The 20,936-nt window shown below is 54.9% G+C and overlaps 5 protein-coding genes across 5 annotated transcripts; 2 read left to right on the top strand and 3 right to left on the bottom strand.

Moving 5' to 3' along the window:
• Nucleotides 1-656: 656 nt before the first annotated feature.
• Nucleotides 657-2,029, bottom strand: slx8 (E3 ubiquitin-protein ligase complex slx8-rfp subunit slx8; the record flags this gene model as incomplete). The annotated part of the gene is made up of 2 exons (XM_037316702.1): nucleotides 657-844; nucleotides 895-2,029. The coding sequence occupies 2 exons, from the start codon at nucleotides 2,027-2,029 to the stop codon at nucleotides 657-659; spliced, it is 1,323 nt and encodes a 440-aa protein (XP_037184363.1).
• Nucleotides 2,030-5,269: 3,240 nt separating this feature from the next.
• Nucleotides 5,270-8,768, top strand: CGCA056_v001441 (DNA polymerase gamma; the record flags this gene model as incomplete). Its single annotated transcript, XM_037316701.1, has 2 exons — nucleotides 5,270-5,444; nucleotides 5,494-8,768. 2 exons carry the CDS (start codon nucleotides 5,270-5,272, stop codon nucleotides 8,766-8,768), a joined length of 3,450 nt encoding a protein of 1,149 aa, XP_037184362.1.
• Nucleotides 8,769-9,675: 907 nt separating this feature from the next.
• ABCG15 (ABC transporter G family member 15) lies at nucleotides 9,676-11,851 on the bottom strand (the record flags this gene model as incomplete). Its single annotated transcript, XM_037316700.1, has 5 exons — nucleotides 9,676-10,350; nucleotides 10,408-10,487; nucleotides 10,535-10,982; nucleotides 11,055-11,551; nucleotides 11,614-11,851. The coding sequence occupies 5 exons, from the start codon at nucleotides 11,849-11,851 to the stop codon at nucleotides 9,676-9,678; spliced, it is 1,938 nt and encodes a 645-aa protein (XP_037184361.1).
• A 2,258-nt stretch (nucleotides 11,852-14,109) lies between these two features.
• Nucleotides 14,110-16,258, bottom strand: fl (Conidial development protein fluffy; the record flags this gene model as incomplete). The annotated part of the gene is made up of 4 exons (XM_037316699.1): nucleotides 14,110-14,656; nucleotides 14,710-14,990; nucleotides 15,047-16,003; nucleotides 16,136-16,258. 4 exons carry the CDS (start codon nucleotides 16,256-16,258, stop codon nucleotides 14,110-14,112), a joined length of 1,908 nt encoding a protein of 635 aa, XP_037185247.1.
• A 2,488-nt stretch (nucleotides 16,259-18,746) lies between these two features.
• On the top strand, nucleotides 18,747-20,707 carry CGCA056_v001438 (uncharacterized protein; the record flags this gene model as incomplete). Its single annotated transcript, XM_037316698.1, has 2 exons — nucleotides 18,747-18,825; nucleotides 18,879-20,707. The coding sequence occupies 2 exons, from the start codon at nucleotides 18,747-18,749 to the stop codon at nucleotides 20,705-20,707; spliced, it is 1,908 nt and encodes a 635-aa protein (XP_037185248.1).
• Nucleotides 20,708-20,936: the final 229 nt, after the last annotated feature.

Below are 20,936 nucleotides of genomic sequence, written 5' to 3'. Positions count from 1 at the left end.
GGGGAAAGGAAAGGGAAATGGTCGGTGGCCATACCTGAGTACATCGGGGGCATTGAAGCGCCCCCTGAAAAGAGCATGTATCGAGTAAAATACTGTAGATTCGAATACCTCCGTGGTGCGTTTTGAGCTGCTCTTGACCTTTTTTTCTCTGAGTTCCCAACATTATTGCTGGGCCAGCAAGGTTGTCTCCTGAGTGCGCCCATCTACGTCATGACTCCACGTCAATGGAACAGAATCACACAGCCACTGCGTTGTTGTACTCAGAAATGCAAGTTGGTGAAATCCTATGCCCATCTATAAGAACTGACGGGGGTTACAGACTCTAGAACCCAATGCCCTGTCATCCGTCCCCCTTCCCTCAAGGCTAGTCGAACGGGTATCACAAGAAATATGACAAAACCTATCATCCTTCCGCCCAATGCACTAGAAATGCTCAAAATCCGTTGCCAATGCTGCCCTCTTTCTTCCGTTTCATGCCTTCGTGTAATGATGCTAGTAGAGTTTCTCTCTCTCGATTCAATAGATCGATCCTTTATGACAACTGCGACCCTTATGGTGGCACCTGTCATGCTTTTGCCGTATCCTTGGCGGTAACGAGGTCGGTTGCAGAGATGATGTTGTGTGTATAGTGTGTGTTTGTACATGGGCGGTTTGTTTCACGCCTTTTGCTTGCCCTTTCGGCTTGCTGTCATGAGCTTCAGCTCTAAAGGCCAGAACCCTTTCGTTTTTGAGGTGTAGTCGCTGCGGTCTTTGGTCTCGACTTTCTGCCTGCATATGGGGCATTTGTTCTTGGTGGCGTCCACGTTCAGAGCTGAGTGTAGGCATTCAGAGCAGAAGAGATGGCCTGGAAATGTGTCAGAACAGCTAGAACAGCTATGTATACCCACCACATACCACAATGCGTGACCGTCAGAGCAGTGACATCGTCCATGCAGATGACGCATGTAAACGCGGACAGCTTTATCCTCTTGTCCTCCTTGGGAACCAGCAGCTCTTGCGGCACCTCGTTAGAGGCCACAAGGTCGATGGCGTCCTCGTCCTTCTCTTCTTTGCCCTTGCCCTTCTCAAACTCCTTGTCGCCAAAGATGTCATCGTCGTCCTCAATCTTCGTAGGTGTCGCTCGTGGGGCGGTTGATGTTGTGCGCGCACGTGTGGCAGATGTCTGTGAAGTTCGGCGTCTCTTGGTGGAGGTCGGCGCCCCTCTTGCTGCCGTTGAGGAAGGTGCGGCCCTTTTACGAGTGGTGGTGGTCGGCACGACCTCATCCGGGTCGTTGTCCGAGCTGATGATTGTGGACGCCCTCCGGCGCGTCTGGACAGGCATGATGTCTTCCGGTTCGTTGTCCGAGCTCACAAATAGGGATTCCTCAATATCGTTGTCGTCGAAGACGCTGGGACGTGGTGTCGATCGTCGAGGGCCTGCCGCGGTAGATACGGTATTGGGTAATGTTGGAGCAGGTCGGTTCGGTCGTAGTGAGCCGAGATGGTTCTGAGTGCTTGCGCCGTTGGAGGACCTGTTGCCCGAGGACGCTTGAGCTGACTGTGGGTAGGAGGATGGCGAGGAGAAGTTTCCGTCAACCAGTGCAGAGAGGAAGTCGTCGCTGTTCGGTTCGCGGGCAGGTGTATGCGGGGCGGCGGCGCTGAGCAGAGTCGCGTCAAGAGTGTCGAGATCCAGGTTGGCGGCAAAGTCAGAAAAGGAAGGCAAGGCCTGTTGTGGTTGCTGTGTGCTGTCGGGAGTCAAGGCAGCCCAGTTCCAGAGGTCCCAGGGGATGTTGTTCTGTGGCTGTGGTTGTGACAGTTCGGTGGTGGAAGCAGTTGTGGTTGTAGATGGGTTGGTGGTGGTGGCGGATTGGGGCCCCGGAGTGGGTTCTGAATCGCTATCGAGCTCGATGGGTGCCTGACTGCTGCTGCCTCGCGCAGGACCCCGGTCTGCGCTGAGGAAGTTATTCACCGGTCGAGCTATGGACGAAGAGGCGGTTCGAGTCGGCTGCGGCAGCGGCGGCGTGGGCAGAAACGGGATGAGGCCCGGCATGGGAGGTAGGGTGATGCGCGGGCGGTCGTCTTTTTTCGGGGGCGGCAAGCGGAATTGAGCGTCAGGAACAGTGTCTCTGCACCCCAATGGATGAAGGGTATTGGTATGGTGGTAGGTCAAGGAGAAAAGAATTAATTACCTGGCAAGTATCCACGAAAGGGAGGTCTGAAATCGACAAAGGGATCCTTGGCCATGTTTACGTGATGGAGGTGAAGTGGAGGGGGGGGGGAGATGCAGCGCCAGGAAGGCGAAAAGGCGGGATGACGCTGCGCAGCGCAGCGGCAGGACGTACGTCCACCCTCCCGTCCGTCTCACACACTCAATTCCCAGTGTCGTGGGCGTCGAGCGTGGGCGTGTTTTCGGGGTTTAGCCGCCGTTTCGGGGATTGTTCCACTGGAGTTTGGTGCTTGCTGGCCACCTCAGTGCAAGGAGCTACCCGCCTAATTGCTGTGACGGGACCTACCTGCTGTACTGGCAAGCGGCATACGGATAATGGCTCTTCGGGGACGGACAGGGGCTCCGACAGCTCATACCTCACATGCACCTAAGGTGGTGGTGATGAATAATGATACCCGTGGACAGCTCCACGGCGGCAATTGCGGCAGCCCTGAATCGCTCAGACCAAAGGTCAGCTGGTCCGATTATCGTCAACAATAGCACAAAAAAAGTTGGTGGCAGTCCTTGCCAGACTCAGGGCGCACACGACCTTTTCTCGACTATTTATCAATTCCGCCCAAGATTTGCCAGAGACACAGCAGTGGAGTGTGCTCGGATCACACATTTATTTGTGTTACTCCAATCGCGTCGACCGAGGCTGGAACAGTGACCGGGTCATGGAAAGGGGAAAGAAAAAGGAATAATATTGCAAAAGCAAGCATCCATTCTTTTGGTCCTACCTGAGCCGCCTGAGCAGCTCAATATTACTCGTACGGCTTCGCGCCTCGCCTCCCTTGAACAACAGTCAGTACGGTGGGTGCACAGCTTGCGCGCGTCTATCTGGAGTCCCAAAGAAGCAGTCAGTCTGCTGGGCATGGAGGCGTCCCGAGTCTGACCCCTCAAATTGCATCAGCCATCATCCTCATCCACGATCATTCTCATCCACGATGCATGTCTGTGGCTTCCGCTTGCCTCGAAAGCTGTTCAAGCCCAAGCTTCCGGCATCATTTGTTTATGGGCATTTCCCTAAAACTCCTGATTGCACTTCTGGCTCTGTTATCAACGGACCTTTCGAATTCTCTCCACAACGGCGGACCGAACTTTTCCCATGTTGGAGATGAGGGGTTTTTCACTATCTCGGGAGGGCAACGCATCCATGGCCGATGCCTGAAGAAATTCTCTCTTATATAACCTCGTCGCTGCTCGTCGCCCATACGCCGCAGGCTGACAAGCTCGCGGAGCCCTCGTGAGGTGAGCAAGTATATGTATTGAGATTCTTCTTCGTCCATAGGCCGATGTGCAATGAGTTCAACGTGGTCTCCTCCTGAGTAAACGACGATGCTGTTTCCCGACTTCACGGCTTTAAAGCCGGGGGGCCAGGCAGATCCGCTGTTCGAGGCTCCCACTACTGCCACCAGAACATTCTTTGCGCCGCAAGCCAACTGTTCGTTTGACATCAAATCGACTATCATGTACGGGCTTTGTGCCTCGACATAAGGCTGGAGTGTAACTCGTCCTGTCGTTTCCTCCCATAGTTTGACGTGCTCTTTGCCTATGAACCGTACGGCCTTCTTCAGTTCCGATGGTGAAAAGGAAATGGTTTTATAGCATGCCTGGTGGAATCGTTCGTACGTCTGTTGGCACAATGTGCGAGCCGAGGGTTCATCTATAAAGAACACCTGACAAGCCAGCTCAAAGCATAGGAAGTCATGTTGCCACTTTAGTGTTTCTGCTGTCTTCTCGTCCAGGGTGAGCGTACGATTGACAGGCCTCAAGGCCGCGGCGGTGCAGTAATCGACCTCGTCGATCAAAATTCCCAAATCGGCCAGTTGACGCACCCTCAGATCCTCGACCCAGGCTGTATGATCACTCCTCAATGCTGCGCAAGCAGCTGCCACGTATGCCTCGGTTTGAGTGGCCGACGGCATTTTGGGCCAAAGGCCGGAACCTGGGATAGCTCCCGAAGTATGTTGACGGTGATGGCGAATATTGATAATAGCTCTAGCGTAAGTCCAAAGCGACTCGGGCAGGTATGACTTCAATTCGCGGAGGGAACGTCGCGCCAAGCCCTTTCTTTCGGCTCTGAAGCAATCTGAGGTCTTCTTGCAGGTGCAAGCCAGCGCCAGCACATCTTGAAGTCCGAGATGGTTCCACATAATCATACGAAACAACTCAGGAAGCAGATTTTCAAAGCCGCTGGCTGCCGGGCTCTGTATGGTCGACATGATGCGTCAAATTCACTGGGCAGTTGTTAGCCTAGTAATGGCCGACTGGGTCACTGGTATACTTGCTTCGGTTAGGTTATGTCTCCTGGCTCTGTTTTCCGGGGAGATGGTCATAGACCAGGTCGTGAAGAGTGCCCGGTATGTTGACCAGTCATGGACAGAAATATTCTCTATTCACTACCGATCCACAAGTGTGGACGGCATAATGGCCTTAAATGCAGAAAAGAAACCACCTTGAGGGTGCGTTCATCGGCCACGGCTGAGGGCCTCGCTGATTCATTCGACTCAGCCGGGCAAAGCTCTTTCGCCTGCGTACCTAGCGTTGACCGACAAATACCGTCTTGATACTTATATGTGTGCCGGTATTTGCGGATAATATTGGCATCGGCACCTCTCCACAGTGTCAGGTCAATCAATGACTTTGGCACAAACAGGGCATCTTAGCTTGGTGTTTGCCAGAATGAGAAAAAGCTGGGGTCCCGAGCCACCGGTTCATCAGGGAATGCTGATGAGGTACGTACCTTCCCTTGCATCTCGGCGCAGACCCTTAAATTATGGGGCCTGACAAGGTGAGCAAGGTGTGCTAGGTCAGACAATCTAGCGTCGCCGATTGGCCAGTAATCCCTGTCTTGGAGGAGACGGAACTTCAGCTAACGCGCCCCTCTTCTGCGCCCATCACGACGCCTATCAGAGTGGTGACGGCTTTCGGTTTTTCGACATCGCCCCTACTGCCATCGTCATCGCCCAACGTCTTTTGTTTGCGCAACATCCGCCACGCAATCCAAGGCCATGCGTCTTGCCCGCGCGATCACAAAAATTATCGAATCTGCCGTGTAATGTAACTCCATCGGTCGAGACGATGGTTCAACTTGGAACCCATTTGATGAGGGGTTCGACTGCGAGTTTTGTCCGCATTGCCAGACATCACGCTTTTCGTCGCCTGGTATGGCGCTCCCAAGCTCGGTGGCAGTCTGCCGTCACCGCAGGCAACCCGGAACCTAAGGCTACGGAGGAAGAGGAACGGAGTCTGGCGAGTACGCGCATCTGCCTGCCTCATTGCTCTCCACATACTGACCACCGCAGTCTCGTCTCAATCACGTTTCAACGATATCGGCGTCCAGCACCTCAGCGAGCACATATTTAAGCAGATTTTTCCCGATGGAAATGCGCCGCCACCGAAAGAACTAGTGGATCTATCCAAAGACCATTTGCGACGACACGATCTTCTTGGTAAAAACACCGATAATAGCGAGCCCATTGCCTTCGATATCCCTGAACTACAAGGCCGAACGTTGGATGAGCACTTCCACAAGCTTGCTGTTGACTGTGCCGAACCTTACCTTTCCTACGCCAAACAGTTTGCGCGGTCGGCTCCGCCACCAAAACCGAGAAAATGGGTTCGCAGAAGCGGATGGACAAAATACTATTCCGACGGCAAAACGGAAGCTGTGGAAGCCCCGGACGAGTCGATGCTTTGTTTTGATACGGAGGTCATGTGGAAGGAGAGCTCATTTGCAGTCATGGCTTGTGCATCAAGTCCGACAGCCTGGTATGCGTGGCTATCGCCCTGGCTCCTGGGCGAATCCGAGTCCGATCGGCATCTGATTCCGCTTGGCGACCCGACGAAAGAGCGCGTGATTGTAGGACACAATATTGGATACGATCGAGCAAGGATACTGGAAGAATATGACATCAGGCAGACGCGAAACCAGTTCTTGGATACGATGTCGCTTCACGTTGCCGTCAACGGCATGTGTTCGCAGCAGAGGCCGACATGGATGAAGCACAAGAAGAACCGGGAAATGCGGGAGAAACTTACCAGCCAAACCGATGACGTACAGTTAGCGGAGCTGCTGAGCCACAGTGCCCGGCAGGAAGAGGCGGAACTATGGGTTGAGCGGAGTTCAGTGAACTCGTTGAGGGATGTTGCCAAGTTCCATCTTGACGTCACCATCGACAAGGCGATTCGAGATGATCTGGGCACCCATGATCGCGAGGAGATTTTGCAAAAGCTGGACAACCTGCTGGACTACTGCGCTGCCGATGTTGCCATCACTCACCGGGTTTATCAGATTGTATTTCCCAACTTTCTGGATACTTGCCCTCATCCCGTCAGTTTTGCGGCTTTACGTCATCTGGCATCGGTCATTCTGCCCGTCAACAAATCCTGGGATGCGTACATCGTCAATGCCGAAGCGACATATCGTGAACTCTCCGACGCAGTCCAGGAGCGTCTGATTGGGCTCACCGAAAAGGCTCTTGAAATCAAAGATGACCAGGAGAAATGGAGCAATGATCCATGGCTGAAGCAGCTGGACTGGTCTGGTCAGGAGATCAAAATGGTCAAAGGAAAGAAGAAAAACGATCCTCCCAGGCCTGCTGCGAGGCAGAAAAAGCCTGGTATGCCTCAGTGGTACAAAGACTTATTTGCGAAAAACGATGCTCCGATCAACTTGACGGTGCGAACCCGTGTCGCGCCTCTGCTACTGAAGATGTCATGGGACAACCACCCATTAGTTTGGTCGGAAAAGTACGGCTGGACTTTCAGGGTGACGAGAAACGAAGCACTCAATTATGAGAAGAAGCAAATGGTAAAGTGCGACTTTTCCGACTCAGAAAAAGACGCGGATTTGCGGAGAGACGGGGGAGTATTCTTCAAGTTACCTCACAAAGACGGTCCCCTGGCCAGATGCACCAACCCCATGGCCAAGGGATACCTATCGTACTTTGAGAGCGGTACTTTATCATCTCAATACCCGTACGCAAAACAAGCTTTGGAGATGAATGCGTCGTGTTCGTACTGGATCAGCGCTCGCGATCGTATTACGTCGCAAATGGTTGTTTACGAAGACGATGTCCCTGAGAAGGTTTCCTCCACCGGAGTGAAGTCTAAAGGGCCTGTCAGCAAGTCTCCCGAGGACGTTCAGGGCTTCATCCTACCTCAAGTAATTCCGATGGGAACCATTACGCGAAGAGCTGTGGAGAACACATGGCTCACAGCGAGTAACGCAAAGAAGAACAGAGTGGGTTCGGAGCTAAAGGCAATGGTCAAGGCACCACCGGGATACAGCTTCGTTGGCGCTGATGTTGATTCCGAGGAGTTGTGGATTGCCAGCCTGGTCGGAGACGCAACCTTTAAGCTCCACGGCGGCAATGCCATCGGATTCATGACCCTTGAGGGCACCAAAGCGGCCGGCACAGATCTCCACTCTCGGACGGCAAGCATTTTGGGCATCACGAGAAATGACGCAAAGGTTTTCAACTATGGCCGTATCTACGGCGCTGGGCTGAAGTTTGCCGGCCAGTTGCTCAGACAATTCAATCCCAATCTGACCGACAAGGAGACGAACGAGACTGCAGCCAAGTTGTACGTTAGGACGAAGGGAACGAAAACAACTAGATCAGTCCTGAGCAAGAGGCCATTCTGGCGTGGAGGAACGGAGTCCTTTGTGTTCAACAAGCTTGAAGAATTCGCCGCGCAGGAGCGGCCGCGGACGTTTGTCCTCGGTGCAGGGATTACAGAGGCCTTGATGCGTCGCTTCATCAACCAGAACGGCTACTTGACCTCACGTATCAACTGGGCCATCCAGTCTTCTGGCGTGGACTATCTCCACCTCCTCATCGTCAGCATGGACTACCTCGCCCGCCGCTTCAACATCGAAGCCCGCCTAGCTATTACTGTCCATGACGAGATCAGATACCTCGTCAAGGACCATGATAAATACCGCGCCGCCATGGCTTTGCAGGTGGCAAACCTTTGGACGAGAGCCATGTTTGCCCAGCAGGTCGGCATCAACGACCTTCCCCAAGCATGTGCTTACTTTTCCGCCATCGACATTGACCACGTTCTCCGCAAGGAAGTGGACATGAACTGCGTAACGCCTTCGCACAAGGAGGCCATCCCACCTGGCGAAAGTCTCGATATCGCCGCCCTCCTCGCCAAGGGTGCCCAGGCCCGGCTGGACCCTGCGATCGTGCCCGACCCGTCCCATGCGCCGAAGCTCGAGGGCATCGCGTACACGCCCCGCACGCCCGTCATGGATACGCTTGAGGACTCGACATCCAGCGATCCATACTTCCTCAAGGCGCAGATTGTCAACACCGAGCAGGAGCTGAGCGAGGTGCTCAAGGAGAGGAAGTTGGCCGTCAAGGCACCCGTGGAGAAGAAGCCGCGCGTGACAAAGAAGAAGGAGCGCAGCGTCTTGCCGTATCAGTCGGATGCCCAGCTCATGCCTGTGGAGACGATGACGGTTTCGGACGCCCTTGGCAACAAGTTCACGAGGTTTGAGGGGAAGAACCGGTGGACCAACTGGCAGAAGGACAAGGGCCGCTGGTCCGGACCTAGCTCCAGGATCTAGTGTAAGATGTGGGGAGAGAAGAACTTCTGTATTATTTACCTTGCCTCAACGGCACCCCCTTTTTCTATATCTATCATCCGCTCTGGTGGCTTCAAAGGATTGGAATGAAAAGTTGGCATGGCGGGAGGTGCTTGGTTTGTGGGGTCAGGCGTACCTGTTGGGCCGGCGTTGATCGTGTTTTGATGATCGCAAGGCCTATGACAGTATGTGTATTCATGTGCAGACGTGTAATATCAATGTATCGGGCGGGCTCAACTCGCGATGTCTTTATCGAAGCATCTTCTTCAGCTTTGTTGACTAGCTTCATGGCGGCAGTCGGTTTCGTCTTGTGATTTTGAATACTTCAAGTTCAATGGACTACTATCCATATCTAGTACGTGGGAATGCCAAGCGGAGACATGGTGGTGGCGGCGGACAAGTAAGGGGTCGACAGTAGAGAGATCGAGCAAAAAGGAGGTACCATGGGGTCTGTCTCTCAACTCTGACACACTACGGCATTCAGGCATTTGGATGCCAGTCCACCAACCCCTAGGTCAAGGTAACTTTAAGTCTTAGTTATGCTCTCTGATCGAGGACCATCAAACTCCGATCACGAATAGGACCGGCTCGGTGTGTCAGTCTACAGTAAGAAAATCACGTCTTCACATTTCCGCAAGATTTTTTATTTTAATTTTTCTTTCGGGAAGTAAATACACACTATTGATATCAAAATTTACAGCAAAAAGCTTAACCAAACGCCCACTTTGTTTTGCAACCAACCGTCTACCAACAGGTCTGGTTCCGTTAGACCCCTGGATAGCCAATCTTTAACAACACCAACCAAGAATGATCTCCGACAAGAAAAAGCAGCAGCAGCAGTACCAAGACACCCATATGTAGGTTATCCGACCAGCGGGTCCAACCCCCTTCAGTTCTTCTTGATCTTCAACACAATCCACGCGGCGATCCTGTACCCGGCAATGATGCCGATCATGATGCCGATGTTGCGCCCAAAGTGCTCCTCGGTGTATCCGTACGTGTCGAGGACGCCCTGCCCGGCAATCTTGCACTGGGCCTCGAGCGCGGTGCGGTACATGCACTGGCACCCCTTGCCGCAGTCGTAGACGCGCTTGGCGAACTCGTTGTGCATCATGCCCTCGAAGACGTACTTCTGGTAGTCCCAGTAGTGGAAGACGTACTTGTAGAAGGAGTTGAGGATGGTGGGGCTGACCATGAAGCCGTTGACGGACATCCAGAGGCCGTTGGCGAAGGCGACGAGGGCGAGGCTGATGACGAAGGAGGGGAAGAGAGACGTAAAAAAGACGACGAGGGACTCGGCGGCGAGGAGGTCGAGGAAGAGCCACATTGTCCAGACGAAGAAGGCGTCGGCGGCGGGGCGGAAGTTGGAGAGCCAGTAGGAGATGACGGAGAAGATGAGGGCGATGAGGAAGAGGTAGGGCAGGCCGATGAGGAAGTTGGAGATGAGGAGGGCGGTGGCGCCGTAGAGGCCGTTGTGGTGCTCTTTGACGTACTGGGAGCGGTCTTCGAGGAAGGCGGGGACGTAGGCGACGGCCATGAAGGACATGAAGGCGCCGCCGAAGAACTGCAGCTTGTTAGTCGAGACCGGACCTGGAAAAAGCGGTCGTCTAAAGGGACTTACGATTGCGTTGGTCAGGGGAATGATGGATTCCTGGCTGGTGGAGAGGCGGACCCAGACCGTGCCCATCATGATTGCAAGACCTGGACTTGTCAGAGAAAGATCGTAGTGAGGGAGAAGGGAAGCATACCCGTGTACATGGCAAACCGAATCCCGTACGCCACGACGTCGCGGTAGCTCTTGATGAAGCTACGGTGAAGCAGCGTGAGCACCAGGCTGGGCAGCCCGGGCTTCTTCTCCTCGTCGCTGAGCACGACGGGGTTGCTCTTCTGCTGTGCGTCGGCGATGGCCGTCTTCAGGTCGCGCGCGGAGCCCGACTCGCTCCAGGCCTCGTGCATCGCCTGCAGCCGCGCCGCGGCCTGGCGCTTGTCCTTGACGAAGTCGACGTTGACGAGCTCGAGGAGGTGCTCGGCCGGGTTGACCTGGACGGGCATGGGCATGCCCATGGACTCGTAGTACGGCACGACGCGGTCGACGCCGCCAAAGTAGTGCGTCTTGCCGCCCGAGAGGAGCATGAGCTTGTCGAAGAGGTTGAAGGTCGAGGTTGAGGGTTGGTGGATCGATGCGATGACGATGAGCTGGATGGTTCGCACACATCAGTCAGTTGCGATGGGAAGGGGCAAAGTTGCAAACATGAAAGTGGTACATACGTTGCTTCGTCGGGCGACCTTCTTGAGGTAGCTGATTACCTCGTAGCTGGCTGCAGAGTCCAGTCCGCTGGTGGGCTCGTCCAGGAACATGATCTTGGGGCTGGTGATGAGCTGGCTGGCGACGCCCACGCGCCTCTTCTGGCCTCCGGAGATGCCCTTACGTATGGGCGTGCCGATGATGGTGTTAGCCTGGTCGTTCAGACCGAATGAGGCCAGCAGCCCGTCGATCCGGGCGAGACGCTCCCTGCGGGGGAGGGAGCTGGTGCTCGAGAGGCGCGAGGTGAATAGCAGGGTCTCGCGGACGGTCAGGGATCCGATGAGGGCGTCTTCCTGCTCGACGAAGCAGGATATCTGGCGGAACTCAGAGCGGGACGGCTTGACGCCGTTGACCAGCACGGAGCCCTCGACACCGGAAGCATTGGTGGGACGTCCGGCGAGGACGTTGAGGAGGGTCGTCTTGCCGCAGCCCGAGGGTCCCATCAGGGCGCAGATTTCCCCTGGTGGTGTGGTGTTAGTGGTTCAACCGCCACAAGACAAAAAAGTGGTGATAAGCCCGTACCAGCCTCGACGAGCCCGTCAACACGATGGACGATGCTCTTGGGTTGCTTGGTCTCCCTGTCCTTGACGGTGACCTCGATGCCCTCCCACGAGATGTTCTGGACGGAGGTGTTTAGTAGATGGGCGTCCACGGCACCCATCATTTCCGCGTCATGGTGGTAGACACCCTCGTCGTCGCTGCGCGTCATCTTGTTCCGTTCCTTCCTGGGCTCGTAGTAATCGCTGCTGTTACCGTCCATGTCTTCCAAAGCGTTCCTGGCAGGTTTGATTGAGAGATGCTGTGATATATACAAGTACTCGAGAACAGAGAAACAGTCTTTCTTCTCCCGACGTCATATAAAAGATTACAAGATAACAAAAAAGACTCGAGGGAATAGTACATCGATTATAACCCACCAAATGGGACAGGGGATAATATTAATGATACTATCATAGCTCCCAGGAACCGAACCGACTTCCGCCAAGCCAGAGATTACATGGCAGCCCGCGGGCCGGCAGCCTGCATGGCCACGTTCTGAGGCCGTTATAATAGGCTTCAACGCTGGCACGCACTAGGCGACGTGGTAATCGGCGACCTACTGTGTTACCTTTTTACCTCTCAACAGAGCCGCCGAAACACAAAATACATGGTGCAGGAGCAGAATCAGGCAGACAGATAAGGTAGGGCAAACGTAAGGTAGGTAGGCAAAGTAGGCTAGCTACTGCTGTGGTGTCTCATCCTTAACCCACTCTCTCCATCTCCCTACCCTCTCGTACCGCCCAATCCGGCAAGAGGAGCATCGAATCCCTCGTCCGGGATGCTGTGCATCCACAACCTGCAACGAATCCCTGGCCTCTCAACAGATGAAGGGGTACAAGAAAAAAAAAACCCCCCCGAATGATGTCCTACAGGCTGCGCCAGGGGAGGGAGGCGAGGTCGTCCTCCTTGGCGGCATGCCCGGACCACACACATACTGCCCCTGGTAGTGAGTGGTGGTGGTGGTGGATGTCGAGGATTTGGGGGCGGCTCCCGATGGCCCGCACCGTCAGCAGCGATGTCACCCATTGTTTCCTCTGCATCTGTGATTGGCACTGCCGAGATCCGGCAGGGGGAGTGTTATTGATAGCCTGCCATTGCGTCCGTTGGAGTGGGCTACGGTACCCAATACCCAAGACCGTGTGTGTTGTGTGGGCGGGAATGCGCGTGGGGTGAGGTTCTTTTTGATCCCCGAGGTGAGCGGGCAAGTTCAGACGACATCGTGGCGATGGACGCCGAGAGGGTCGCCGCACCTCCCACGGGCCACCAGCCCCAGCCCCAGCCCCCGTGTCCGCTTACCCACATACAAAACCCCTGGTTCCCGGCCAGGCGGCGTCCCGCTGCTGCGGCACATGTAACGGTAAGATAGAAGATTGGATCAACGGCCGGGGACGTCTTCAATCAGCCCGTGATTGTGTTTTTTTTTTTTCCTTCCGAATTTTGCGAAGCTGAACCGAAGTTCCTCGCAAGAGAGAATCGGGGCTAGCTTTGTTGGCGGATATCAAGGGACCCCGGGAATCGCCAAGATGCGCTGCGCGTTGTACAACGCCGGCACTGGACTGCAGTGCCAGTGCCAAAGTAGCCTATTCGGGACGTCCGAATGATCACCACCTCTCACATCGCGAACGCTTGACAAACAATCGTCTTCGGAGATGGGACTGCGGCTGAAATTCAGAAAATGCGGCTAATGCAACGAAGGGGTTCACTGCGGCATGTCACCTGCCTTCTTGACAAGATCGTGACCCGCCTTTTGAAGGGTAGGTTGCATTGCTGTAGGGCTGCAAGGTAGCACGTAGCAATCCCCCGGATTGTGGCCCACGGGAACATCTTCAGATCACCACGTGGGGGACGCCCGGGAGATGCGCTCGCACGAGCTTCATCAATCTGGCCGGACATCTGCTTGGCAAAAACCGGTCCATCAAGGCCCCAGATTTAGTTTCGTTTCTCGCGAAGCCATGGAGCGCCGCGGCGGCGCCTCCACATCCGAGACTGCTCCCCGACAGCTAGTTCCCGTCGGCGTCCACCCGTCTCGATGGCCGGGAAGTTAATCAGATCATTGAAAAACACAGCGATGGTCTGAAACAAGGTTGTCCAAATCAAAACAGACTGACAAATGAAGCCTGTGGCCACCCGTCAGGGGGGCTTTTTGTCATATTAAGCAAAGATGAAGTATCTGAGCAGAGTTGTTACCGCCGTATCTGAGTCGTCCCAAGAATGGAGATTCGCCTCACAAGCCACGTCCTAGGCGCCCGCTTCAAGCCCGCTTCAAGCCCGCTTCAAGCCCGCTTCCGTGTGGGCTGGTATATCCATAAAGAAATGACAAGTAGAAGAAAATGACAGAAATTGTGCCACCCCTCCTTTTCGCGTCTATTGCGCCCCTGTAATTCGTCCTGATCGCTGCTGTTGAAAGAGATCGTTTGTACTGTCTCGGTGAACCGGCCGAAAATCGAATGTGCTGCCGAAGCCCCTCTTTCGCCACAATCAAGGCTCAAGGCTGTCGAGGTTAGGCATCGGGATGGACCCAAGCCCGGTCTCAATGTCGTGCATGATGGTCTCATCCGCAGCGATGCTGTTCATCACCTCCTCCTGCGTGAAGCCCTGCCAGTAAGATGGGTTGATCTGCGACGCCTTCTTTGTGCGGTAGATCTCCTGTGCGACCCCCTTGACCTGCCCCGAGGCGTTTCCTGCCGCCTTCCAGACCGCCGAGAGCTTGTTCAGAGCCCCAATGTTTAAGCGGATCTGTTGTCGCAATTCGTCATCGTCGTGTGGGATGAAGAACAATGCCCACTTGCTCAGGTGCACGATGGATGAAAGCGTGACGACGCAGGTGAAGAAGTGAGTGTGTGAAAGCAAAGGCACCCGGTGCGTGATCATTTTGCTGATTTCGCCAGCCGAGGTGATGGTGTGGTTGGTGTGGGAGTTGAACAAGTCCCCGGATGGCACCGGCCTGTGCGGGGCACAGGACGTGACAGATCGCGCAGGCGACGAATCGAGCTGTGAGTGTGGTTGATGCAGCATGATGGATGTCCTGGGGGTAGGTCAGTCTCTGGAGTCTCTTGCCGGCGGTCTTGGTATGCTTACGCATGGGTCATCATGTTTGCCTGGAAGATCATCTCGTCAGACTGAAGCTTCTGGTTCAGCGCGTCCTTCTTAGACGAAGGCAGATGGAGTCGCCAGTTGGTGAGGAGTGCCTCGATCCGCGCCAAGTTCTCGTCCTCTGGGCCGAAGATGGGCGGAACCCGCATGAACTTGCCCAAGTTTCGCCCAGCGAGAACGCGGTAGGAGAAGGAAGAAAATTCTCGCTCCTCTCCTGAGAAGTCCTGGTCCTCCAGTTCCGCAAGAGTCATTGAAGGGGGGATGTTCTGTAATATATCTTGTCAGCATTTACTCGTGAGTATTCGCAGAAAACATCACTTACCCCTGACATGAACTGGTGCTCTTCGCACGGCAAAGCAGCATCAGCTGGGACGTCAAAGAGGAGGAAGTTCGTTTGGCGATGAACTCCAGCTACCATGCCATCGACCACAAACAAATCCCACCATGTCCTCCGCCAGCTCTCCTCCAGAATCGGGATGCCTCGGCCATACTGTGTAGCATATTCTCTGGTGTTCATTCCCTGCTCAATGGCAATACGCTCAGCTTCCCCCAGCAGAGTCCGGGCTTTTTCTTGTTGGCAACTTCCATCCAGGGCGACAATCAAGAGAATCAGAGCCTGCACGAAGAAACCGTCCTTGGTCGTTGTGGGATCCTGCACAAGCCGGAGTGCTTCATCCAAAAAGCCAGCGCGGGCGGGCCCGATTTCGAGAAAGAGGGACCCAACCCATCGAACGGCAGCCAAAAGAGGCTCCACGTTTGTATCGCGCATTATACGAAGAAGCCATTCTTTAGGGAGGGCGAATGGGTGGGAGGCATGAAAATGGTGGTAGAATGAGTCTAGACACCGTTCTGCGAGGGTCGGCACGGGCACTTGAGCAGGGACTCCATTTTGCTGTTGATTCAGTGCCAATTGGTTCGAACTGAAGCCAATCGCAGCACCGAAGGATCGGTATAGTTGCAGATTCGTCAGGTTCGGCGTTGCGCCAAAGGTCGTGCTCGGGGTGTCCGGGAGGACGACGCCGGGGTTGAACGGAGCCATTGTGTTCTGCATCGCGACCGAGGTGCCATTGGCGCCAAGAAGCATCGGGCAGCTGTCGCCGACAGCACCAGCGACGGTAGATGTGGGGGACGAAGATCGCGCCCTCTTATTGGGATTAGCGGCAGTGTTCCTCCTCGGGCCCTTGTAGCCTCGACGGGAGGCGACATAGACGCATTCCGACTGCGAGCTTTGGCATCGCGAGCAAGGGTTCTGGCCATCACACTTGAGGTGCTTGCCTCTCTGTTGCAGAAGGAAGATTGGGGTCAGCGAGGGTTGGTTCGAAGGGGTACAGACTGTTCCGCCAATCGCAGTGGACGACATGCGAATGGATGACTCGGCCAGCGGGGAGCAGAGAGGGGGACTAGAACTTACACATGCGAGACATGCAGCAGGAACGGCGACGACGGGTGCTTGGCCCTGGGTACTGGTCGCCGAGGAGGGTGCGTTGGGGGAGTCGCGGTCGCTGGGAGAGTTGGAGTCGGCGACCATGCTCATGTTGTTCGGCGACCCATTGCTGTGGACGCTGCCCGGAGGCGGTGGGACTTCGGGGGACAAGGAACTCTGCATTGAAATTGGGGATCGAACGGCCGATTGCCGCAGACCAGACCTTCAGGGTCGGAACCGACGACCGGGAATGTTCAGACTCGATTCGGAATCGGGCTCGCCCGTGATTGAAGTCGGGGTTGTTGCAAATCTTGATGAAGCGGAGCTGAGCTGAACTGGCAATGGGTGGTTGCAGGAGGAAAAGTTGCTCGCGCTAGGGTATGTCCAGGCCAGGCAGACAGTATTTAACAGCACCTCATACGTGCCCCCTCAATTTTGCAGAACAGGTAGGTACGGTACCAAACATCCAACCTAAGCAAACAACTTGAGTTGCTGTGCACGGTTATGATGGGTTGAACCCGTCCAAATACCCCCTCCACCCTGGACCGCTGGACAGGGGCCGACCAATGGTGTCAAGATGAGCCGAGTGGCTGAGGTTTGGCCGTGCGCCGCAAGCTATACCATGACCTTCTTTGTCAAGATTGCCGCGGGACGGATCCGGGTATTATCAACGTGGCTTGCGCCCGATGGTGTCGTCGTTATTGTTGGTGTGTTGGTGATGCGAGCTTTGTGAGCAAGGGTCCGAGACTCTCGGGGATGAGGAGCTGCCGTGGCTTGTGGGAGAAGTGGAGAACGATCTCGGGGACAGCGGCGTCTAAGCTGGTGAAAGAAGAGCCTAAGCGAGCAAACGGGCAAAGATGACGACGGCGTAACGTTGACAGGATGACTCGAGAGACCTCCATCATGGTCTCGCATGAGACGCGGCCGATGCTTTTAATACAATGATGGATCTATAAAGAAAGACGACATCGTTATCAGCTACCTGCCAAGACCGAGCCCGAAAATGACTCTTAATCGACAATAGCATAGCAAGGGCAGACCAGACGACGGTTCTCGGCCGGTGTAGTCGAAGGCGCGTCCATGTGCTCGATGCCAGGATGAAGCCACGGATATCGGAGCGTCCTAAACAAGCGTTGCCGAAGGGTATGGCCTGGCATGGCATGGCAAGCGGTCAATTCCCCCCTCCCTCAGCCCTATACATAACGTACAACGGGCCAAAGCGCAAGGTAGCCTGTAGGTAGGGAATCAGCCGGGGCGTTTCTACCCGCTCAATTGTGAGCAGCTTTAGAGTTCCTTGGTGCCACGCGGCAAGTCGGACGCTACATGAGCAGAGATGTACAAAAGACGAATTCAATACCGTCTTGTGCGGAACCTTGTTCCGTACGGCTTTGCGTGATTGGTCGGTACGAGAATCACCAGCGTCAACCTGAATGCAGAGGTCGTTTCGACATCTGTGAGTTGATGGTGTAGGGCATTGAGCACCAGCGGACAATCAGACCGCCAAGCGATCTATCCAAAGCGACATACCGGGCCAAGCATGACAATGGAGGCGTGACGGTGTCGGGATGCCCCGGGCCCAAGTCATCGAAGAAGACGAAACTCAGAGAACGAATGGGCGAATCGGTTCGCAACTCCAACCACCTCAAACTAATTTGCTCAAGTAAGCAGGGGCAGCTCAAAGCACGGTCCATGGGAGCCACCGCACCTTCCTATCCGCTGCGTATCTCGCTTGAAAGAAACGGCTGTCACGGCTGTCGGTCATCACCGCCCAGACCTGTCAGGTCTCGGCACACACACGACACGACATTGGCATCGCACCTGTCAGGTACAAATAACTATCGCCGATTGAGCTTGGTAGGATGCGCTTTGCCATGAAGCCATTCCCACCAACCGGCCATCGGTCCATCCCCGCATACAATCCGGACTCGGCCGGGAGAAACACGGCAGCAGCCGGACGGGGCACAGACCAAACCCATCGGCCATTCATGCACATTTGGGGCCCATCACCCCACGCCCCTTCTTCACCTTTCACGTGTCACGCCCATTGTTGGTTGATTCAACCTCACTTCTTGTAACACGTACCTTTCGTGTCCCCCGGATCCGTCATCAAGCTGATGATGATGATGCAGCAGGGAAGCCCGATCGACTAAGCGCGTTCGTGCAGAGCAGAGGACGAATTTGGTCAGACATGCCGCGGCAGACATGCTCCATCGCAGGGCGATCTGACTCCAGCTTTGGTCACCTGACTTGGCTACCATCTTGACGAGCGTTTTTGTTCACCCTCTTGTTGTCTCTTCGCTCAGTAGCAAGCCAAGCCCGCGAATGCGAGCGCCGTCTAGCCCCAGCTGGCGCCAAGTGGCCATGTCTGGCTCTGGATCGCCGTGGGACGAGAAAGGGGCGGGGTATGTCACAATCGGTCGACTCTAGTGAGCCTTCTAGGGCGTGATATCCAAGACATGAGTCTATTTCAAAGAGAACTCGGCGCCTCAGGGAGCTTATCTCGTCTTGCCTTTCGAGTCATGTTCGACAGCAGCGCCAACATCCGCATCGATTTGTAGGAGAGGATTGACCGCTCTCGCAGCAGGTCCCAGAAGTCACCATGGACCCTGTCTCCGCGGCGGGCTTGGCCATTGGCGTAGCATCCATTGGACTTCAGGTCTACACCAGCTGCATACAAGGTGATACTCTCCCTTAGTATTGTCAAAAGAACGAGTTAGCTCACAAGATCCAGGCATACAATTGCTCATAACGGCAAGGAACTTCCCCGAAGACTGCAAGTTTCTCAACTTGAGGCTGCGTATGGAGCAACAAAGACTCTTTGCTTGGAGTGAGACGTCCGGACTTCTGGATCTTGACAACAACCAAAAAGACAAGATTCTCGAGTCCAACACCTTCATTTTGCATCGAACTACCGTTCTCGACCTTCTGGTGCAAGTCCAGTATCTCTTCAAGGAGTTCGAGGAGCACCAACGGTCTAACAAAAGACTTGAGCCTGCCACCGATCAGGATTCTGTACTTGAAAATCCGGAGAAGGATGCCGCATCGGCCAACTTTCCCTTGCCGGAAAAGCGGCGTAATTTCATCAAGCGAGCCATGTCAAAGCTCAAAGAGCAGTCCAAAGAGGGCCTCCTCATCTGCAGCTGGGTCTCGTTCGACAAGGCCGCCTTTGAGCTGTTGCTATCACGATTTTCAGCTCTCAATGACAATATGACCGATATCCTTGATGCTCGGCTGCAGGTTGAAATCCATCATACAGTCCAGGACACGAACCGAGGGGTCTTGCAGCTACATCACCGCATAGCTGACCTTGGGCGGCTTGTCATGGCTTTAAACGTAAAGCTGGACGCCACCATCCCACCGAACCTCTCTACCATGTCCATGAACCAACGGGCGGCCAATTCCGACGATTTGAAACTGATATCCAGATTGGCAAAGTTCAAGGCCTTCAACGAGTCGATGGAGTCGGAAAAGCAGCAACTTGATGATGCGACGGCCATGCAGTTGGAGCTGGGAAAGCCCGGTCAACAAGACCGGCTGGTCCTGGAGCGGGAGGCGATCGATCTGGACGAGGGCCACGAGGACTTGGATCAACCCAGGTGTGAAGCAACCCTTCGTGGTCGTGACGGCGTCAGCAAAAGAGTCTGGATTGAATGGAAAGAATACGAACGTCAGACCAACACCGACGGTTCTCTCCCGAAGCAAGTCATTATTGACAGAGTGGGCAAACTCGCCGCTCTTCTGAACCACAGCCCCAAGCCCGAGGCGTTTCGCACACTTCACTGTCTAGGCTTCTTCGACATGTCAGGATCAGAGCCTGTCGCGCCCGATGATGACGACAGCTTGAACCGGAAGCTGGGCCTCGTTTTCGAAAGGCCCCTTGATGGCGATGTACACGCGTCGCTGGCCCCCTCGTCACTTCGTGACCTGTTTGAAAACGATAGAAAGCCTCGCGTGACCGATCGGATCAGGCTAGCTCACGCCATCAGCAGTTGTCTGTTGTACTTGCATGCCGTGAACTGGCTTCATAAGGGGCTGCGAAGTCATAACATTGTCTTTTTCCGAACCAGAGCCGGTCTAGTGGACTACACAAAGCCTTACCTGACCGGCTTCGACTACTCGCGTCCAGCTCGCAGCGATGAAGCGACGGACATCCCCGGAGACGACGCCGAGTACAATCTGTATCGACATCCCCAGGTACAGTTGATGAACCCGGCGGAGAGGGAGCGCTTCCGCAAGACTTTTGACATCTACAGCCTCGGAGTCCTCTTCGTTGAGCTCGCGCACTGGAAGCCGGTGGACAAGGTCCTGGGATTCGACATCTATGGTAGACCGAGTCTGGCAATGAGAGTCAGGGATGGCCTGCTCGTCGACGACGAGATGGCTGAGATCGGCGCGAGTCTGGGCGAGGTTTTCGAACATGCGACAAGGAAATGCATCGCGGGCGGGGACCAGCTCGGACTGGCGGACGGCGAGGTCGAGACCGACGACGCGGTCGCTGCGAAGCTTTCGATGAGATTTTACGAGGATGTCGTGAAGAAGCTAGGCGGGGTACGTGTGTGAAGTTAGCCACGGCACGACGCACGAAGGACTCAAACGACAGCATGTCAACCTATTGAAGGGACAATTACTTACCGTCAGTTGGCTTGTCATGGAGGATACTGCACACGACACCGCAGTAGTCGAGACAACGACACGGCGACGCTCCAGCCGAAACTCTCGCCCAATCAGGGTGGTAAGAAAATTTTTAAAGTACAGATAACACCGGCCTCCGTACGGTCAATACCAATCT

The sequence above is a fragment of the Colletotrichum aenigma genome (assembly GCF_013390185.1).
Source record: "Colletotrichum aenigma strain Cg56 chromosome Unknown KSG_Cg56_contig01, whole genome shotgun sequence".
Lineage (NCBI taxonomy): Eukaryota > Fungi > Ascomycota > Sordariomycetes > Glomerellales > Glomerellaceae > Colletotrichum > Colletotrichum aenigma.
Note: the sequence above shows the minus strand (reverse complement) of the source record. Positions and strands in the feature narration are given on the sequence as shown.